Source organism: Haliaeetus albicilla, chromosome 12 (genome assembly GCF_947461875.1).
Source record: "Haliaeetus albicilla chromosome 12, bHalAlb1.1, whole genome shotgun sequence".
Taxonomy (NCBI): Eukaryota; Metazoa; Chordata; class Aves; order Accipitriformes; family Accipitridae; genus Haliaeetus; species Haliaeetus albicilla.
This window is the reverse complement of record NC_091494.1, coordinates 41,952,270-41,972,469: the sequence shown is the minus strand read 5'-3', so window position 1 is coordinate 41,972,469 and position 20,200 is coordinate 41,952,270. Positions and strand designations below refer to the sequence as shown.

Sequence of the window (20,200 nt, the reverse complement as noted above, 5' to 3'; positions counted from 1 at the left end):
ATCTGGGCTTGAGGAATTGGAGGATCAGGCCTGAAGAGGTGATATGTTATCCGGGAGGTGCTGTTGGTTAGAACTTTTTTTTTTGAGAACCCTAAAATGTTTGCTTTGATAATCCTGTGGCAACGAGTTCTGCTTTTGAACTACCTCGGGGACATGCTTCCCTTCCCAGGGACGGGCTGCTGATGCTTGGAGTGCTGTCGGAGGGGCGGGGGGGGGGGGGGGCGGCTCCAGGCGCTTGGAGAGGCGAAAGCTGCAGACGGGAGCTCCTGCTTCTACAGCTGGGAATACCGGGGGCGGGGGACCCGCACGAACCGGGGGCGGCCGGGCGGGGGGGGGGACGCGCCTGCCGCGCCCGCTCCCCCCGCGGCTCCGTGCGCGCCCGGCAGCGGCCGCTGGGTAGCGCTCGGAGCCGCGCCGTCTCCCCGCCTCCCCGGCTCGGGCTGCCCCCGGCTCCGCCGTACCCCGCCGCCGCGGCTCACTCCGCCGCCGAGCCGCGCAGGAGAAGCAAGCAGCCGGTCGGAGCGCCGAGAGGGGACGGCGCGGCGCCGCCAGCCTGCCCGCCGCGCACCGCCGGCGGCTCCGAGCGGGACCCCGCGCCGCCGAGCGCCGCCGCCGCACTTTCCCCACCCCCCCCACCCCCTTCCCCGCGGGTGCCGGGACGCAGCGGGAGGCAACGGGGGGAGAGGGGGCTCCCCCCCAACCCCCCCGTCGCCCGGAGCCGCCCCAGGCGGGGATGTCCTCAGGCAGGAGGTGAAGGCTGGGGAGGGGCCGCCTGCCGCCCCCAGCCCCCGGACCCCAAACTTTTCAGCGGCTGCGGTGCGCTCGGCTGCGGGCGCGGCGGGCGGCGGGGGCCCGGCCCCCATGGTGCCCGGGTGGGCAGGAGGGGCCGGGGGCGAGCAGCCCTGCGCTTCCCCTTCCCTTCCCTGACGCGGGGCGCAACGCTTGGGGAGGGGCTCGGCTGCCGGCCCCCGCTCCGGATTTGGGGGTCCTGGCTCCGCACGGCCCCGGGGAAGTTGCACATGGTGGGGAGCTGCCTGCGGACCCCCCCCCCCCCCCCAAGCTCTACGAGAAGCCTTTCAGCCCAACGTCTTCGCCTCCCCCCGAGCAGAGCTGCTGCGGGGGTCCCTGCGCCGGAGCCCTGAGGATACCCCGGTGCCCGGCCAGCAGCGGGGACCGGATTATAAAGTCGGGGGAAGTTGCCCCCCCCCCCCCCGCACCCCCCCACCCCATCTCGGCAGAGCCATGGCCCGGCTCGGGAGCTGGGGGCTGCTGTGCTTCGCGGTGCTCGCCCTGCCCGGCCCCCCGGGAGCTGGTGCCCAAGGTAAGGGGATGTGGTTGGGGTGGGGGGGGCACCCTCCAGCTCTGACTTTGATGCTGGAGATGGACCGTGGAGGGTTTGGGGGGGGTCCCGGCACTGCTCCCCTCAGCCGAGCCCTCACCTTCCCGGGCTGGGGAAGCTTTGTGCCAGCTTGGGGGATGGGGACCGAGGTGGTCCCGTTGGGGGGGGCACAGCATCGACGGTGTTCAAGAAGCCCCCCCACCCCCCGGAGCTGGGGGCCCGGGGCCCGCTGGTGCTGAGCACAGCGCGGTGTCCGGGAGGACTCGGTGGGGGCGAGCAGCACGGCTCTGCTCTGCCTCCTCCATCCCCCTGCCCCATATAACTGCCCCCAGGCTGGGGATGAGAGGGGGAAATGTTCCTCTGAGCATGGGGTAGAGACTGCCCTGGACCACTTTCGGGAGGCTGAGCATCCCCTGGGGATGGCGGAGGGCAAAGGCACCCATTTCACCCCCTCCTGGGGGACTCCCATTGAACCGCAAGACCTGGGGCGCAAGTCTGGGGAGCTCCCAGGGAGCAACTCTTGCCCTGGGGTTGGTCCCATCGACCTCCGGCTGGCTGGTCAGACCGGGCAGGGGGCTGGGGCTGGAGGGGGTCTGCAACCCTGAGCCCCCGTGGGTGCCCGGGGCTCCCCGTGCACCCAGCCAGCCCTTGGGGTGAGGCAGTACTGCTGGGCAGGGTGAGCCCCTCTCTGCTCCTCGCCTCTGGAGCTGTGGCACGGCACAGTCTGGTTTTAGCTACCCGAGAGGGATGTAGAAATAGTTTGTGGCCCTTTGGGGTGCAGCTGGGGTTCAGAGATGCTGGGGGGCCCTGGGGTCCCATCCCCTCCCCAGCAGCAAGGCTCCCCACAGGGCTGCAGAGGAGGCTCACGGCTGCCAGGGTTGCAGCACGGCCGCCTCCGTCCCTGCCGCTTGGACTGAGCGGATCCAGGCTGTGGAACGGGGAGGGGGCACAGTGGGGCATAGCGCTGGGGGTCCTCGCCCGCGACATTTCTTGCCCTTGTTTGTGGCAGCAAGCGGAGCCAGAAGTCCCTGTGCGCTCCTGTCCTCCCGCTCCCCCTGAGCCTCCCCCAGCACTGCTATAATTTCTCAGTAATTAAGTTCAGAACATAACATCTAAAGCGGCAGTATATTATCTGGGCAGGCCCTGTGTGGGGAGCTGTGAAGGTCTCTTTGATTGATTCACTCCCTTGCCGAGTTTCTCTTCTCCTGGCTGGCGTCTCCGGCTGGCGGGTCCCCCGTGGTCCGTTTGTTCCCGCCTGCGGGACGGGCTCCTGGTGTGACCGAATCTCCTTCCATCAGTCTGTTGGGCTCTGGGGTCTTGCTGTGGGGTGGAAGACCCGGGGCTGCCTGTGCTTTGGCCCTCGTGAGCGTTGGGGAAGGGGCTTTGCTCCCCTCTCCCGGTGCGGGAGCCGAGCTTTGCGGCTTCGGCTCCCTGTGGTGTGTGTCACGTCCTCGCGGGCAGCGTGACATTGCTCGGTGCCCGGCCCCGGCGCTGCGTGGCAGGCAGCAGCCACGGGCGAGTGAAAGCGGTGGTTGCCCATGACAGAGTTGCGGTGGGGGGGAGCATTGCCAAAACCTGGCACGTGCCTGTCTCCCCCGCTGCAGATGGCACTGGGGATGCACCGGCAGGGTCACCTCCTTGGCTGCGGTGCCCGGCACGCATGGGCTGCCGACGCTCACCACTGCAGCCCGTTGGGGCAGACTGGGCGCTGGGGCGAGGGAGCCGGCGAAGGAGTTGCCGTACGGGTGGGCAACTCCGCGTCGGCTTTGGCCTCTGGCTCAGCCCCGCTGCGGTGGGGCGGGCAGGGCAGCCTTTGCCTGGGCATCCTGGCGGGGCTGGCAGCGGGAACGGAGGCAGGCAGTGCTTTGTGCCGGTGCTATTGATTCAGGCAGCCAAAGAAAATGGGATCAATAGAGAAGGGAAGGAGGAGGGGACGGCGCGAGACCTCCCTGGCCGGGGCGTGGGGGCTCCCCGGGCGCAGGATGAAACACTTTAATACCTGCAGTTGGTAAAACAAAGGCCCCGCGCTGCCAGGGAGAGAGGGGATGGAAGTTTAATTACAGCCCGTCTGTGCTGTGTAATTATTAATTATCCACGGCAAAAAATAACTTATTGATTAGAGGCCTCGCGCTAATTACCCGGAGCCGAATGCGGTGCTGGGTGGAAGGCTAATCAGTCAGCGCCACCCGGGCGGGAGCTGTGTCGCAGTGCGACCTGTGCCGGGGCCGAGCGGCGGTGCCACGGCTGGGGGGGGCATGGGCAGCCCGCTGCTGCCAGCCCTGCCCCAGCCAGCCCACGGCTGCAGCAAAGGTGCCTTCAGCCGATTAGCAAGACAATAAAGGGCCCCCCAAGAGCTGAGGGGTCTGGGGGTGTCCCAGTCCCCTCCTCCCCACCTTTTGTAGGTTTTGAGACCCCCAGGGATGCAATTTCCCCCCACCCAGGGCTGGGGGCACAGCCTGGGACCCCCAGTGGCTAGCACAGCACCTCTAATGGGATTGAGGAGGCTGCGGCCAGTCCCAGGAGGGATTTGGGAGGCTTAAGGTTCCAGATGGGATTTGGGGCAGGGGCCTGAGACGGGCAGCTTCCACCAAAGAGGCTTATTAGGGACTGGAGTGGGGGGGTGCTGGCACCTTCTGGCACCCATGCATGGTGCCTGGGCACGTCCGCATGCGTGGAGCCCCATGGGGCAGAGCAGGAGGGGGACGAGTCCCTGCTCCTTCCCGGGGATGTGATGCTGGTGACAGGTTCATGCCAGGACTCCTGTGAAGGGTGCTGCTGGGGAAGGGATGGCCGAGCGTGGGTGTCTCTTGCCCTGGCTTCCCCTTCCCCGCGAGCGTGGCCGTCACGTTAGCCGGTGGCCTCATGCAAAGCTCTGGCTCAGGAAGGAAAGTGGCTTTTAGGGGAAAGGAAGGAAAGATTAAAATTTGATGCTTCTTTGGAAGCCATTAGTGACCAAGCACAGCAATGAAATTTTGATGACCTGATAACCATAAGGGGAGGGGGATACAGTCACATCCTAGGCAGCCCGTGTCGCCATGCCCCATCGCTGTGCTTGGTGCCCTGGCCGATCCCCAAAGGTTTGGGGTGCCAGTGATGCGAGCCACAGCAGCACTGGGGTATGCTACCGTGCCTGCGGACTGGGAGCCGGGTCCCAGGGGGGACAACAGGCAGGTCGAGGGCTGCCAGCGGGAAGGAGGGCGGCTGTGAGCTCATACCCACCTCGGCTGCCTGGTAGGGCTGGAGCTGCCGGCACGGTTGGGCACACGTCGGTGGGCTGGGATAGCTGGGGATGGCTGAGCGGCTCCTGCCCTGATGCCAGCCAGGGTGGCAGTGACAAGTGCTGCTTGTCCCTAAGTGATGGGGATTAGGATGCGGTGGCATTTCTGCTCAGTGGGAGCAAATGAAGGAGTTGGAGAGAGGGAAGGAGGGAGGCAGGCAGGTGCAGGTTGCTTGTGAACCTGGGAAAACGCTGATAATGAAACCTGGGAGGAGGGAGGCTGGCTCGCGGGGTGCCAGCAGGGCGGTGTGATGAGGGGTGACCCTGCGTCTTTATGAACCGTGTCCTTGTCCCCAGCCTGTGCCTGGAGCTGATCCCTGATGTGGCTGGTTCCTGCCTTGGGATGAGCTCCAGCCACAACACACGTTACTGTTTTGGGGTGCACTGATGTTTTGCAGCAGCATCACAGACTGTTGCCTGGGATGAGTAAGGCCCTGCTCAGACTGGGGTGCAGAGCTGTGTGGGAGCAAAACACTTTGGGTGCTGGGTCCCAGCTGGGGTGGGTGAGTGGTAGGTCCCTTCGCCTCTGAGCCCTCATTACCTCCCCGAGCTTGTTAGTAAGTCGCATGTTGCTGGGTGAAAAATGGTCAGTGCCAGGCCAGTAATAAATATACTGCTGTCAGTGGTGATGTGATTGTGCTAACGAAGGGCGATCTGAGTCCCCGTGGTTGTGCCGGGGCTGGTGTGTGGACACAGGGTGGTGCGGAGAAGCCGGTGGCTGTGGTGCCCTGCCAGTGCCGTATGGCTCCTTGCGCATGGCACTGGGCCTTGGTCTTCCAAAGCACCTGTGGGGATCCAGCACCCATGAGAGCAGGAGGACTGGGGGTGGTGGGAACAAAGTGATGTCCTGGGAGCTTCTCCTCCTGTGCAGAGGAGCGTTGCATGGAGCTGCTGGAGAGGACACGGGGCCAGGGTCACTCAGAGCAGCGATAATGCCAAGGACCTCCCCCATCCCTGGGGCTGCTGCTCTGTTTTGGGGTTCCCACCCTCTGCATCCCCAGAGCCATCCCTGGAGGTCTGTCTGGACTCAGGGTGCGTTCCCACCACCCTTTGCCCCGCTGGCAGACTGGAATGTGCTGGCAGCATCTCCCTGCCTTGCTGGTCCCGCTTGGCATCCCTCACACCCTGGGCACGCCGGCAATGCCGCCTGTGTGGGCACTGCCCTGAGTACCCCCTCCGTGGGGCTGGGGACCGGCTGCTTTGGGGGTGCAGCCCCCTGCTCCCAGCGCTGCTTTGGGGGTGCAGCCCCCTGCTCCCAGCGCTGCTTTGGGGGTGCAGCCCCTGCCTTGCTCCCAGCGCTGCTTTGGGGGTGCAACCCTTGCCTTGCTCCCAGCGATGCTTTGGGGGTGCAACTCTCTGCTCCCAGCGATGCTTTGGGGGTGCAACCCTCGCCTTGCTGCCAGTGCTGCTTTGGGGTGCAACCCTCTGCTCCCAGTGATGCTCTGGGGGTGCATCCCCCGCCTCGCTCCCAGCGCTGCTTCACCTTCCCCCCTTTCTTCCCTGCCTGACGCCCACCACCTGCCTGCACCCAGGGAAGGCAGAGGCCCCCTCGGCGGCCCCCTCCCCTCGCCCCCAGCCCCGCGGGGTGCAGGAATGCCTGCGCCTGGAAAGCCATGCCGGGCTCGGGTTGCCTGGGAACTGGGTAACCTGATCCTTGGGAACGGGGCCGAGGGCAGGGGACATTCCCGGGCTGCAGCTGGTCCCTGGCCCCCGCTTTGTCTCCCCGTTCTGATGGGGTGGCTCTGCTCCCCCCCCTCCCATCCTCAGCCCCCCCCCAGGAGCAGAGACTTGGGGAGCGGGGGGCTCCGGGGCCTCAGGCAGAGCCATCCCTGGGGATGCTGTGACTGGCAGCAGCCGGCTGCTCCGCGTTGTCACCTCCTCGCGTGGATCGGTGTCACTTCTTGGCCGGCAGCCACTGTGGGCTGGGGAAGGCCTTGGGCGCTGGGACCGGCTGCCGCGGCGTGCCAACAGCTGGGCATCCCGGCCGGCAGCGGGGATGGTGCGGTGGCAATTTGAGGAATGCCGGAGCCCCCGTGCCGAAACCACCCACCCTCGCCAGCAGTCATTGTCCCCATCGTCCACCTCGGCATGTGGCAGCTCCGGGCTGGCCGTCCTGAGCATGCTGGGAGCTCTGCCCCTGGGTAGCTGGAAGGGGGGAAACTGAGGCACTGGGCAGAGGTGGCGGTGGCTACGGTGGGAAGGGGACTGCAGTGCAGTGCCGGCTGGTGTCCCGCTGCCCTGCATATGCAGGCACACGTGAGCGGCTCCGTCAGCTCTCATCAATCACTGCCTGCCCGTGCGGAGGTGCCGAGGCCCCCGGTGTAGGGAAACCTTGATGAGTTTGACCATTAGCAGAAAGAAACCGCTGAGCTAATTTTAGCTGCGATAGCTAATTGCTTTTTGCACTGCTGGGTGAGACGACAACCTGCGAGTCCTCATCCGTAACCTTGAGCCCTCCTGGCTCCGTGCAGCAGTGTCGCCCGGGTCCTGCCGGGGTGAGGAGCGGGATGTGGATTTATTGGTGGGAGCACTGGTCCCTGGAGGGGTTTCTCCAGTATACTCGGGTCCATGTATGAAGCTGGCAGGGGTTGGGGTGCCTGGCAGGGTCCTGCTACCCCTGGCTTGCAAGGATGGGTGTCCCTTGTGCCTCTTGGGGAGCAGGGACACATGTGGCATGGGGAGAAGACTCTGGCTGTCCCCTGAGGCCAGCAGGTCACCCTGGCTGGTGGGAGAGCCCCAGCACTCGGCAGCATGGCTGTGTTCATGGCTCACAACAAGCTGATGAAGAGAAACGCTATTTTTAGAGCCCCTTCATAGATCAGGGTGCCTGTGCCCACTCCTGTGTGAATTGCCCGAGCCAGAGGGCATTTCCCCTGGGGTGAGAGCGGGGCTGGGGACCCACTCCCTGCGTGGACCTGCAGGGCTGGGTTGCGTTTACCAGGATGGTTGGAGGAGCCTGTCCCTCTGTCCCTCTGTCCCTGTCCTGCGGAGCCATCCGCCTCCAGCACATCCCAGTTCACTGGCTGTGAGCCGCGGCTGGGTGAGGAAACCGGACTGAATCTAGGGCACAGGCTGGACGTTAACTGGGGTTTTATGGGGTCATATATGTTCCTTATTCATCCCTTCTGGGAGCCTGCGTGAGGAGCAATCGAGCGCTGGGTTGTGCAAGTGGCTGTCTCTGGGGCTCAGCCTGTGCCCATGGGTCTCAGCATGGTGAGATGCTCGGTGCTTCCCCTCCTCTTCCTCTTTGCCTGGGCTTGGACCATGGGGTCAGGCTGAGAGCTTGGGGGGAGGTAAAGGGGAGTGGGTCCTGCATGGGTCCGGCATCCCCATCTCCCGGCAGTCCGTGAAGGTCTGGCTGGGGACAGTGCTGGGGCAGGAGCTGGGTGTGGACGTGCTGCCGGATCCTGGCCCAGCGTGGGGCCAGGACGGATGGATGGATGGAGGGGGCTGGGGCGAGGCAGACACAATAGCTCTGGTTTCAGCAACCCGCCTCCTGAATGCCTGAAAAACAGCTGATGGCCGTGAAGGGGGATGAAATGGGATTAGCTGCTGTTTCCAAAGGGAGCGAGTCCTGCCGAGCCGGACAATGCGCCCGCTGTGCCCCCGCTTCACGCCTCGGCGCGCTGGCCCTGCCGGAGAGGGGCTCGGCACTGGCTCCCCGGGGCTGGGGTGCTGCCTCCTGCCCTGGCTGTCCCTGGGGGGTCTTGGGGTCTGCCAAGCCCCTGATGTACCTGCGCTGGGTGCTGCACAGGCTGCTGGGGGTGATTGCAAGGGGCTGGAGACTCTGGGGCAGGGTGGGGGTTTCTGCCTGCCCCGCAGCAGCCCCGAGGGGTTGTGGCTCGGCTTCTCGCCCTCCAGCAGCACCGAGCGGGTCCCAGGGGACCTCGCAGATCCCTCTGCTGTGGCGGCAGGAGCTGGGGACTGTCCCACCCCAGCAAGCAGCAACGCTGGGTGCCCAGCCTGAAGCCCAGTAGCCAAAATGGGAGCGCAAGAGGCTTTGAGTTTTGGGGGATGGATAGGTGCCTGCTGCCCCTGTACCACCCTGGGGCCAGCCCGTGGTGGGTGCCGGAGATGGGGCGCAGAGGGGACCAGCGGCACGTCTCGGGGTGGGAGCCGCGTGCGGCCCCAGCTGCAGCGCTGCCGGGGCGTGCACTTGTGCGGCACCGCGCTCGGTGGAGTGAATTGATGTTTATTTTGATAATGAGTTCTCAATGCATTCGCAAACTAATAAAATCAACTCATTAGGGTGGTATGTTTAATGCAGAGTTCTGCTGTTGGGAGAGCCCTCCCCGCTGGCTGAGCACCGGGAAGTGCTGAGCACCCGGCTTCTGCCTGCATGCATGGGGTGCGAGCGGAGGAAGGTGAATGGATCATCTCCCCGTTTTCTCCATTTTCCTCGCTTGCATGGTGGAAAGAAGGGCTGGGAGGGCAGCGGCGGGGAGCCGAGTTGTGCAGTGGAGGGTGGAAACAAGGCACGTGCAGTGAGCGGGGGCAATGAGCTGCCGAAGCGCTTCACCTGGGGCGGTGGTGGAGTCTCGCTCGCTTGGCTTCTCCCCCATAAGCTTCACGTCAGGCTGGGCAGCGGTGCTGGCTTTGCCGCTGGAATCACTGGCCCGGCATCACGGCGTTGGCTGGAAAAGCCCCTCTGGCTGGGAGACCCACAAGTGTGTAAATAAGTGCAATGACCAGAGTTCGCTTCTCTGCCCTGGAAATTCAGGGCTGTTGTGGATGGCTGGGGGGGGGATTGCCAGGCTGTGAGTTATTCCCGTCCCCCATCTGCAAACAGGGGCGTCTGGGAAGGAAAAGCTTTGGAAAAGGTTTTTTCCAAGGAAAACTCGTGTTCGCTGTCATGCTACAGCTATTTATGTTTCAAGTGAGCAATGCAATGACTAATTAATACTTTGGAAAAAAGGATGTCTGGGCAACACCCCAGTAAATCGGCGAGTGCCCGGTGCCTGCTGGCTCGGGGCTGTGCCGCAGGGAGGGGGACCGCGGCCGCCCGTGCCTTCGTCCCGCTCAGCATGGGGGGGGCAGGGAGCTGGCAAAGTGTTTTCCATCCCGCGGGGCTGGCGACTTAATTGCGTCAGCGCCATGGGAAAGGCTGAGTGGGGTTTTTCTTGTGGTTTCTGTCTTCTGTTTTTCTTTCCCCGCTGTATTTTTTCAGTTGGGAAATGTCGCCTTGTTGAGATTCTCGCGGCGAGCCTGGAAAGCGGCTGTCTGTCTGTCTGCGAGGGGGGTCGCAGGGCGAGGGCTGTGCTGAGCGTTTCTGGGGGATGCGGGGGGCGGCAGGAGCTCGGGGATGGCAATGAGGGGGATGGATGTCCCTTGCAGAAGTGACATCCCAGGTGCTGTCGGGGCTCCTGCAGGGCAGGTCTGGTGGTGGCTTTGCTTTCCCACCCCTCCTCGGCCACGGTGGCCCTGGGAGCCACCGCAGCCCAGGGCTGTGGTTGCCTTCCAGGAATACCTGGAGGATACACTTGATATGTCCCATGGGGCCAAATCCAGCCCCGAGCTGTGCTGCGCTGCACTGGGCTCGTGTACCATCCATCCCACCCAGTGCTGGGACCACCCTGGGGTTGGGGACCAGGGCTGTCGGGACCCCCGCCTTGCTTGGCAGTTGGGTGTGGAGCCCATTCCTGCCAAACCCTCGTGGGGAAGCTCCGGTCCTGGCTGCGAAGCCTTTGGGAATGGGGCTGGGAAGGGCCCCTCCACCCCTCCAAGGTTGCAGGGAGGGGGATCCGTGTTCACCCTCTCTCCTACCCCAGAATGTCTGGCTGGTGGCTGTTGGGGGGTCTGGAGGTGATGTCTGTCCGTCCTTCCCCTCCTCACCATTTTGGAGTCTCTCCTGGGGAAATCAGCCGCAGGATCTGGCCCTTCTAATTGCATTGAGTCACTCTCCGGGTGTCCGTGACTCACAGCAGTGACCCAGATACGGCGGAGCTGCGTAATCGCAGGGTCGGGAGGATTTGTGGCATCGGAAGGAGTTTGCTGGGGAAGGAGTTTCAGCTGGAGCCTGGAGCTTGTTGAACATCCCTGGCTGGGGACGGGGCTGTGCCCTGCGTGGGGATGTGCTCGGCAGGGGGAAAGGCTCGCTGCAGCCCACGGTGATGTCCAGCTATGCCACCCGCAGCAGGGCAAGAGCTGGGGATGTGCCCCTGGGCTGGGGGAGCTCCTGTCCCCCCCCAGGAGCATCCCTGCATGGCCCCTTTGCTGCGGGTCCCTTGCAGCTCCCCGCAGCTCCGTGCGTTTGGGCTTGGGTTTGGAGCTCTGTGCTGGGGTCTGTGCCTTTGGGGCCAGGTTTGGGGCCAGGCTCGCGGGGTCTGTGTGCTCAGGGCCAGGCGTGGGGGTCCATGGGGGCCACGCGGTGCTTCAGAGCACAAAGCTCTGTTTGTCGGCCCCCCTTGGGGCTCGCGGGCTGGGAACACACAACGGTGCCGTGTGTGCGTCTGTTCGGGGTTTCCCGCGAGGGGAAATGTTATTTTTTCCAGCTGGCGCTGCCGGGGCGGGCGGGCAGAGGGGCTGGGTGTGCGAAGGCAGGCAGGGACTGGCAGGCACACAGCCCCGCTCTGTTCCCAGCCATGGCCTCGCCACGGGGCTGAATGAGACGCTGTTCCCCAGCCAGGGCTGACGTCTCTCCCTTGGCTCCAGGAGCATCTCCAGCCTTACCTGGCCCACGTCTGCATCGGGGTGCACCCGGGCTGGGTGCTCAGTGCCACAGGGGCTGGGTGCTGAGGGCTGCCCCGGGCTGCGGTCCTTGGGCAGAAGCGTGGGAGCTGAGAGGGGATGATGCTGGCACAGCTCCGGCTCTGCCGCAGCGGGGGGGTCGGTCGCCAGGTTTGGACCCTCCGATGGCCGGGGATGTGTGCTGGGGGTTGCGTGGTGTTTGGGGAAGGGATCGCCGGGATGAAACCACAAAGGGAGGTGGTGCCATCTCCAGCACCGCTGTTGGGAGAAGGGAGGTCCTGAGCAGGCACCGCGGTGCTGCCGAGCTCGATGTCCCTTTTCCAAACACCCCTTGTCCTGGGGGAGCCGTGCTCACCCCTCCCCGTATTCCCCATCCCTGTGCGAGGGTTCGGCTGGGCATGGCGAGGCTGCCGGCTCAGCCGATGGCCCGCTGAGCCCTCTGAGAGCCCGGCTGCAGAAGAGGAGCTTGTTATGGAGCCATCCTGCTTTTAATTAACAAATTAAAATCCTAGTTAACAATCCAGCCCCAGGGCTGTTGGAGGCTGGGAGAAGCTGGAGCATTTGTTATGGAAACGGCAGTTAATTAACAAATAAATAAATAAGTATGGGCCTGGAGACAGATGTGGGAGGAGGAAGGGGAGACGGCAGCATGGTTGGGGTGTCCCGCCGGCCTGGCGGGGGGCAGCGCGGGAGGAGGGCGTCCGTCTATCCATCTGTCTGTCCTGCGGGATGCCATCGCCCTGGCGGGCAGCGCCAACCCCGCTCGGAGCCATTGGTGCGAGGGGCTGGATCCTGGCTCGTGCTGGCTGTGCCACAGCAGATCCGGCTATGTACTGTGCCGGGACCACCTTGGCTGGGTTTGGGGGCTCCTGGTCTCTGCCTGGGCTTTGGTGAACGCCGCTGGCCCTGGAAATTGCACCCGCTGCCTCTTCCCCCTGCCCTTGAGGCTGGGAAGCACCGTGGCAGAGCTCCGGTGGAGATGGATGAAGCGTGACACCGGCAAAACCGCTGTGCAGTTTGCAGGTGACACCAGTGCCGTGCAGGGGACATTGTTTGCTGGGCTGCTCCTGCATCCCGGGATTGCTGTGGTCCCCGTCGGCGTCTCCTTTGCCCCGGGCTGGGTCTGGGCGGGGGGATTTGGGCAGCTCCCTGGGCTGGGTGCAGCTGGGGAGGGGGGTGCTGAGGCCGTGGCCCTCGCCCCCCCCCCCGGCTGTGCCCTACAGCGGTCAGCTTGCATTAGCCACAGGGCTGTCACCGAGAGCCCCGAGCTAGTGCCTGCTGCCCACGGGGATTATCTCTGTGGGTGGGTGGGTGCTGATGGGGCCGTGTGGGGGCTCGGGGTCACTGTGCTGTTCCCCGAGGTGCTGCGGGTGCCCAGCCGGGCTGGTGCTGCCCGAGGTTTTGTGATGTCACCCTGCCCATCTCGCTGCCAGCACCGAGGGCAGGGGTGGCTGCGGGGACCGATGTGGGGACGTGACCCCCCTGCCAGCCTATGCCAGGGCCCTGCAGGACTTTTGCAGCGGACGAGGAGGTGGCAGAGCCCATGTCCCTCCCGTAGCTTCACCTTTCCAAAGGCTTAAGGGAAGAAAATCAGTTTAAAAAACGGCTCTGTAAATCCTGCCGGTGTCACACGGACAGGAGCTGTGCTCCGCTGAGCAGCTCTTCCAGGTCTGCGTCTCTCTCAGCCTCCCACCTAATCCAGTTAACACACCTCTGCAATCAGCTTACGGCATGTAAGAAACCCCACATCTCCTCCGAGGGAGGCGCAGGGGAGTGGGGCAGCAGTGCCAGAGCCGTGGGCTCTACCAGGTCCAGCCCAGCTCCTTGCTGGGGTGGCAGCGCTGGGTCCGGCTCCCCTCCTTTGCCGGACCCCTCCTGCGGTGTGGGTGACATGCACATGTCCTTGCACCCTTGCTGGGCTGTGGCTCCATGTCCTGAGGGCTCCCCCACCACCCAGACGACCTTTTTCCTCCGCGAGGAAATTGCTAAAGCAATCGCACGAAAACGCGGAGGGTTGGATGGAGATGAAAAGGTGCCCGGCTCCAGCCGTGTCTCTCCATCGCCCAAGCCCACGGAGCAGCGTGCCCTTGGTTGGCAGCCCTCCCGCTGCCCGTGCCCCTTTGCCGTGGCAGAGCAGCAGCTCCCCGTGCCGTGAGCAGTCTGATGGGCTTGGCGTGAGGCATCGGAGCAGAGACGGATGCGTTTCGGCAGCAAGGTCATTGCAGGGTGCGTGCCGGCAGCAGATGGCTGGAGGGCACCGGGTGTCCGTGCAGCCGGGGAGCCTCTCGGCTGCACCATCCTGCTCCGGCTCTTTTTCTGAGGGCTGCCCTGGTGCCCGGTCCTGGGCAGGATGGGCATGGCATTTGGGGTTTGCTGCCGGAGGGATGTGGCCGCTGCGAGATGCTCCCGTGTCCTCTGAACGCAGGCAGCGGAGCCCTGCTTCGACCTGCCGATGGCTCAGGGCCGTGGCCTCTCTTCCCTGGAACAAAGATGGTTTTATTCCTGTGATCTCAGTGTGATTGGGGCCGAGTGAGGGAGGCTCTCCAGGTTGTGCTGCCTCGGTTAAAAACTCTCTTAGCTCTGTTCTGCGATCGCTTTATGAGAAGCAGCTCCTTTTTGGTGTGGCTCCCGGCTGCAGCCCCCATCGTCTCCCCGCCGCTCGGGGCTTGGCTTGGACTATGGAGCTGCAGGAGGGACCAAGCCGAAGGCCCCCATGCCTGTCTCAGACCATCAGGGAGGCAGGGCTGCCTCCCTCAAGCAGGAAAATCACAACCGGCACAGGATTTTCTGAGTGGCAACGGAGAGGTCTGTAATTAGCAGCCCCAGCGTGGCGAAGCAGCAGCTGTAGGGCACTGTTTTCAGGTCCCCCTCTGTCCCAGCTCAACGTTTGCTGCCTGGGAACCCCACGGGACTGGGGAACTGCTGCAGCTCAGACAGGGTTGGAGGGGAGGTCTGGGGTTGAGGTCTGCCCAGGGACGGATCGGAGCTGCAGCCGGGATGGATGGTGATGTGCGTGGGGCAAGGGCTGCCCTGGGGTGGCATCGCCTGGGACACGTGGGTCCTTGCCGTCACGCTGGGGTTGCAGCTGCCCTTGGGAAAGGGTGTGCGGTGAGAAGGCACCGTGTGGATGGGGAGAAGGGAAACCTGGGGGGACAGGGATGGGGGGCTGTGCTGCGGGGACCGGAGGGATGGTGTTCTCTAGCGTGCCATGGCGAGTGAAGCACCATGAGCTTGCAGGTCCAGGGGCTCTTGGCTGACCCTCCGAGAAGCTGTGCTCTGGCCCTACTGCCTTGCCGTGCCCCCAGCTTGGGCAGGAGGATTTCCCACGGTTGCTCTGTTCACAGCCTCCTGCCGCCGGCGAGCACTGAACCCCCTGGCTCAGGCTGCACCCTCTAAATAATACAGGAAGGCGAGTGCTGTCTGCAGGAGCTGTGGATAAACACAGTAAATGGCGGAGAAATGGAGCGTGTCTTTTGGGAGCCACCTCCGCGGTTAGTGTGCTGAAACCCTCTCCTCTCTCGGCCGTGCTGCCAGGCCGGCACAGGTACAGGCACAGGCAGGGAGGAGGAGACTGAGCAGAGCTGCCGAGTCCACTGGAGTATTGGAAATTGCATTTCACGGCCAGGCGGATTGGGATACCAACCCCAGCATCATGTGCCGGGTGCTCGGAGAGGAGATAAGATTTGATTAAGAAGGCCCCTATTAATTTATGGCAAGTACGCTCATGATAGCAGAGAGGTTGCTTTTGATTAATAGCCAGAAGGAGAGTTTTAAAGCTCTTGGTCCCAGTGGGGGGAGAAGGGGAGGGAGGGGAAAAGCAGGGAAGGAAGGGAATAAAGTAAGTTGTGACGATTAATGGACACATCTGCAATTATAAGTCTTTTTCTTAGTAAAAAGTAAAAAACACACATGAAAAGACAGATCGTCTGCAGTTATAAGTTTTTTTCTTAGTAAAAAGTAAAAAAAGCACAATAAAAGACAGACCATGGGTCCACGGCGTGGCCTGACTGATCCGTGGGGCTGAGATGGGCAGGATTGTGCCGGATCCTGTGCTGGGCAGGATTATGTGCGGTTGCCCCGCTCCGTGTGCCAGTGGGGACCGAGGCCACCCTGTGGCCACCCGCCCAGCTTGGGGGGAACAAGGGACGGCTGGGGTGTCCCTTGTGGCTGATCCTGTGCTCCTGGGCCAAGCCTTTCCACTGGGATCCGGACCAAGGACGGATGCTGGGATGGATATTGGCTTTGGTGGGCGATGGGTTGGGGAGGATGGAGCCATCCTGCCCTGCTGCCAGCCCTGTGCAAGCCCCAGGGAGGCTGCAGCGTGCGGCCGGGGCTGGAGCCCCCCGGGTTGTACCAGGAGACGTGGGGACACCCACACCCCCAGGGCCCCCCGGTCCTGGTGCAAGCGGGGAGTCCCTCAACCCCCAACTGTGTCCCTGTGCTGCAGCTCGTGGCCGTGACGCTTTGGGGGGTGTGGAGGGACTGGGGGTCCCAGCAAAGCGGGGCCGGTGCCACACGAAGGGCATCTTCCCCCATTGCATCCAGCGCGGCAACGCTGCCTTTCATCCCCGGTTTGAGCGAGCCGAGCCGAACGCCGTGCCGCGCTGTGCTGTGCCTCCCTCCCGCCACGCACGGCCACGCCGCCGCCACGCTTCGCCAGGGCGTTCGCATGAGCCGGGCAGATTAGAGAGGAGCAAAGGCGCTTTGGCACGGCGCCTCGGCACGCTGCCGCCGGGCACCGAAACCCTTTGCTGGTAGGTTTTGCTGACAAACCCGCGTTTGCCAGGCGGTGAGATGAAAGCTGGGTTCTGCCGAGAGCCCCGTGCTGGTGGGGGTGTCATGGCATGGCCACGCTCGGGGCTCCGATGTCCCCGCAGGTGAGCGGTGCTGCGTGGGTGCCGTGATCCCCCCTCCTGCCAGTGCTTCTCCATCGCCATGCGGCTGGGTTTGGTGCTTTCTCTGCCATCCCTCCCCTAAATTTGAACCCGGCATTGAGTCACTGTGGGAGAGACGATGAATTGAAGGGGACGCATTCTGCCGGAGCGTGCGTGTGGGCACTGGGGCACGGCTTCAGCGCTGGCCCTTCTGTGCCAGATGAGGCTGGCGTGGCTGGGGGCTGCCAGCGGAGCAAATGGGTGCTGGCAAGCGGGGGCCACATGTGCGGCGAGTTTGGGGGGGCCTGTGCTCGGGGGGCAGCGACTCGGGTTGCTTCGTGCCTGCTCAGGTGCTGGGAGGAGGGCAAACGGGGCTCAGCGAAGATGCCTGCGGCATCTCGACCCCGTGCTTGGCTTTGTCCTTGGCACCACCTGGATGCCTGGGTCGTCCCCCCCCCCCCCCGCCGGACGCCTGGGTCCCTGCTCAGCAGCACATTGTGCTCCATAGCTCCCCAGGTGCCCGGAGCGTTCGGCATTTCGATTCTGTGTTTGCTTTTTATTAAGGGGATGAAGCCTCATCTCAGGAATACTAATGGCTCCGGCAGCGGTGGAGAGCGCTGCTAATCCCCCAGCACCTGCCAGCCACCCACCCTGCGTGGTCCCTGTCACCTCCCCGGGAGGGAACCGTGGTGGGGACAACGGGGACCGTGCCGGGACGTTACAGCGGTTCCCATCCCCGCGGCGGGGCCATGCCCTCCGTACCCGCGGGGACACGTGCCATTTAATCAGCCCGATGACTTTACCAACATCCACTGAAAAATTGATGCCTCCCAACCGCACGCTGCCGTCCGACAAGCAGAAAACGTAACTTAGCCAAGAGACGGCTCCTCGGGCAGTGGCACGGTCCCAGGCCTTCACCCGTCCCTGGGCACAGGGTCACCCAGCCGGGGTGGCCACGGAGGGGACGTGGTTTGTCCCCAGGGACAGCGTGCCATGGCCAGGATGGGTTCCCCCGGGGTGATCTCTCATCGCACCCAACCAGGGCTCTGACCCCACCTGGGTGCTCAGGTGGTTCCCCATGGGTGCTGTGTCTGGGGGTTATGGGGGTACCCTGGTGATGTTAACCCCTTCCCTGCCGTGCTGGTGCAGGGCCCTCCCTGCCCCCCCCCCGCCCCCCAGATGCGGAGCGGCTGCTGCGGCGCCGGGGAACTGCGCTGCGAATATGTTACACAAATGAATAATAAAAACAAAGGAAAATTACCCTCTTATTGAAACTCGTTTTATGAATAAAACAATTATTCTGGTAATTGAAAAAATGTGTCGTTAAATTAAATGCAGTGGTTCCTATTAAAATTTTAGTGGATTGCTTCTTCTCTGTTTCTTTTTCCCCCTTTTTCCTTCCCTCCCTCCCTCCCTGCCTCCGCTGGCGGCTAAAGGCTGGTAATTATAGCAGAGGGTTTCGCTTTCTCTTTATTGTTTTTTAATCTCTTCGTGCTGCGGAGCGCCAGTGATAGTCTGATGCAGAAGAGATTTAGCTCCATCTCTCCGTGCTGGGGGGGGCACAGGGGGGCCGGAGCGGGAGCGTGGGGCTGCTCAGTGGCTGTGCCAGGGCTCCCGGAGGGCTGCCATCCTGCTTTCTGGGCAGTGATGCCCAGGGAGGGATGGGGGAGCCCTGCAAAGCTTGGGGGACCAGGGACACAGCTCTGTCCCCCCTCCCATGGTCGGGGTGGGGTGCAGACAGCGGAGCATTCCCTTCCCAGGGCTGCCCCTTTGCACCGGCCGCATCCTGGCCAGACCAGAGAGGGGCTGGTGGGAAGGGAGGGAGGTGAACGTGTTATTTTCTCTGAGGCAGGTGTTGGCACTGGGTGGCCGAGGTGGCAGGCACGGTGCTGGGTACCGGTACTCGCTGTTGGTGGGGTTCTGTCGGGTGCTTGGAGCCCACGGGCTGGATTCAGGGCATCCCACCAGTGCTGGTGAGCATCGGCTCGGTTGGGGCTGCCTGGTGCATCGCGCCGTTTCTTACCCTGATTCATGTCAATTAGCAGGAACGGGTCCTGGGCTGATCAGCTTCCAAATAGCGAGCTGGGGAGGGGAGCGGCTGCGTGTCACCCCCTGTCCCTAAGGGGCGGCGGGGTGGTGACCCCGAGCTGAAGGAGGGCTGAGCCCGAGCAGGGAGGGGGACCGCGTTGTCCCAGGGGTCACCGTGCCGGGCAGGAGGGGGACCCGCGCCTGCCGGTGCTCGTGCGAGGCATCCACAGCAAAGATGGGAGAAGGACCCGGGTGTCCCACAAGCTGCTGGTTCTTCGTGGGTGGCCAGGGGGGGACCTGTGGAGTCACGCCTTGTGCCCCCATCCCCATCTCGATCCCACAGGGGGAATCGCACCCTCCTTCCCACCCCCACCAGCAGCTGCCCGGCAGAGCCCTGCCCTTGGCAGGCACTCCAGGATTCCTCCGGGCTTAAAACTCCCCGTCCCTTCCCATCAAGAGGGATTTGAAGCTGGGGAGAGGGGGGCTTAGTTCCCAGCTCTCCCATTACGCCCAGGAATTAGGATCCATTACTGCTCTTGCGACGAGACCGGGGCTCCCTGCCCTACATCCGCACCCCTCCCCGGCACTAATGCACTGGGCTCAGACCCAGCTCCCGGCAACCCTTATGTAAATAAAGTGCAGGGGCAAAGATTGTGATCCCATTAGGCAGGATTAGTGCCTTGTGAGGCCCTGGCATTAAAATGTCATCCGCAGTGGAGGGAGAGAGCTGCGCTCATCCCTGTTCCTGTCCCCCTTCCCTCTTGCCAGCTCTTGGCATCCCGTTCATCCCGTCCATCACCGCCGGCAGCTCGGCTGGAGCGGCTCAGCCTGGAGGCAGCGTCCCCTGCGCTGCTCCCTGGCAGGGCTCAGCACCAGGGTCACCGGTACTGGGGGGACCGGTGCGGGCAGGATGGGGACGGCGTGGTTTGGAGGCACCTTTCTGCATGGAGGTGACTGTGCTGTGCTGCCGTAGCTGGCACGGCACCCGGCCGATGGCCCTCGGAGCTCAGCACCGGCCCGTGCCACCGGCAGATGTGCAGATGTTCCCAGGGACGCCTCTCACTGCCGCCTGTGTTTGGAAAGTGATGAATTCCTGCACCAGCTAATTAGGCTCTAATTAGCAAGTGGAGTGTAAACAGTCACAACAGATGGGGGAGAGGCGGAATTAGCAATAGTGACCCTTCATTTGGGGGGACGTGGCTGTCATGCACCGGGAAACCTCCTACTGGGTCCAGGACTGGGGCAATAGCAGCCCCCATCCACGCCGGCTCGGCGGTGGGGTGACGAGGTGGTGGGCACCCCCGTGCACCCTGAATTTGGTGATGCCATGGCCTGTCATACTGCCAGGATGGTGGGAGAGAGGAGCTCCCCCCCCGGCTTGCCGGGAGCAGAGCTGAGATGCTGGGTGCTGCCAAGCGTGCCGGGGAGTAGAGGGAAACTGAGGCAGGGAGAGCTGCCGGAAGGGCTGGGGTGCGAGGGGGTGCCACGCTGCTCAACATCAGGGCCCCCCACTCGTCTCCCCTCGGTGCTGCGGAACGTTGCGCTGATGGCGAGAGCCAGCGCGGGCAGCCGCCGTGGAGCTGGTGGGCAGGGGAACGCCGGGAACAGCCTGTCTTGTTCCCGAAGGCCTCTCCAGAGATGTCGGCACTAAACCAGCCGTGTTGCCCTCCCCGGGTCCCTCCGCTCCTCCTGCCATCGCCGGCGCTGGGCTGGGGTCCCCGGCAGGGCGCGGGGCTCCCAGGTGGCTCTGTCCTTGCCAGGCACCGGCCGGCTGGGAGGATGACGAGGATTTCACACGCGGTCGCCCATACGTGCAGCCGGAGCTGCTCCGGCACAGCCATCCAGAGCTCGGTGCCGCCTTCGCCCCCCACAAGAGATGCCCGGGGTGCACTCGGGATCCCCAGCCCCGCTGTCCCCTGTTGCAGCTGGGCTGTTTTGGCTTTCCCAGGGGAGCAGAGGAGCCGGCTGCGGGCGAGGGGACAGGAGCCGCTCAGT

At 63.9% G+C, this 20,200-nt stretch overlaps 2 protein-coding genes across 3 annotated transcripts in view; both read left to right on the top strand.

Moving 5' to 3' along the window:
* The first annotated feature begins 451 nt into the window (after positions 1-451).
* The window catches only part of SDK2 (sidekick cell adhesion molecule 2), a 51,504-nt gene continuing 31,755 nt past the window's right edge, over positions 452-20,200 (top strand). The window contains exon 1 of one of the 2 annotated variants that reach the window (XM_069799386.1): positions 452-1,321. In XM_069799386.1, coding sequence (XP_069655487.1) covers positions 1,243-1,321 — 79 coding nt within the window. In that variant the 5' untranslated portion in view covers positions 452-1,242. The remainder of the gene's footprint in view (positions 1,322-20,200) is intronic. The other variant, XM_069799387.1, reaches the window with a different exon arrangement.
* Positions 10,934-17,505, top strand: LOC138688221 (uncharacterized). Its single transcript, XM_069799385.1, has 2 exons — positions 10,934-14,747; positions 14,848-17,505. The coding sequence occupies exon 1, from the start codon at positions 11,924-11,926 to the stop codon at positions 12,881-12,883; it is 960 nt and encodes a 319-aa protein (XP_069655486.1). The 5' UTR covers positions 10,934-11,923; the 3' UTR covers positions 12,884-14,747; positions 14,848-17,505.

What these genes read in the sequence shown, in the direction of transcription:
- LOC138688221 (XM_069799385.1), top strand. Translation starts at nt 11,924, where the DNA reads ATGTGGGAGGAGGAAGGGGAGACGGCAGCATGGTTGGGGTGTCCCGCC.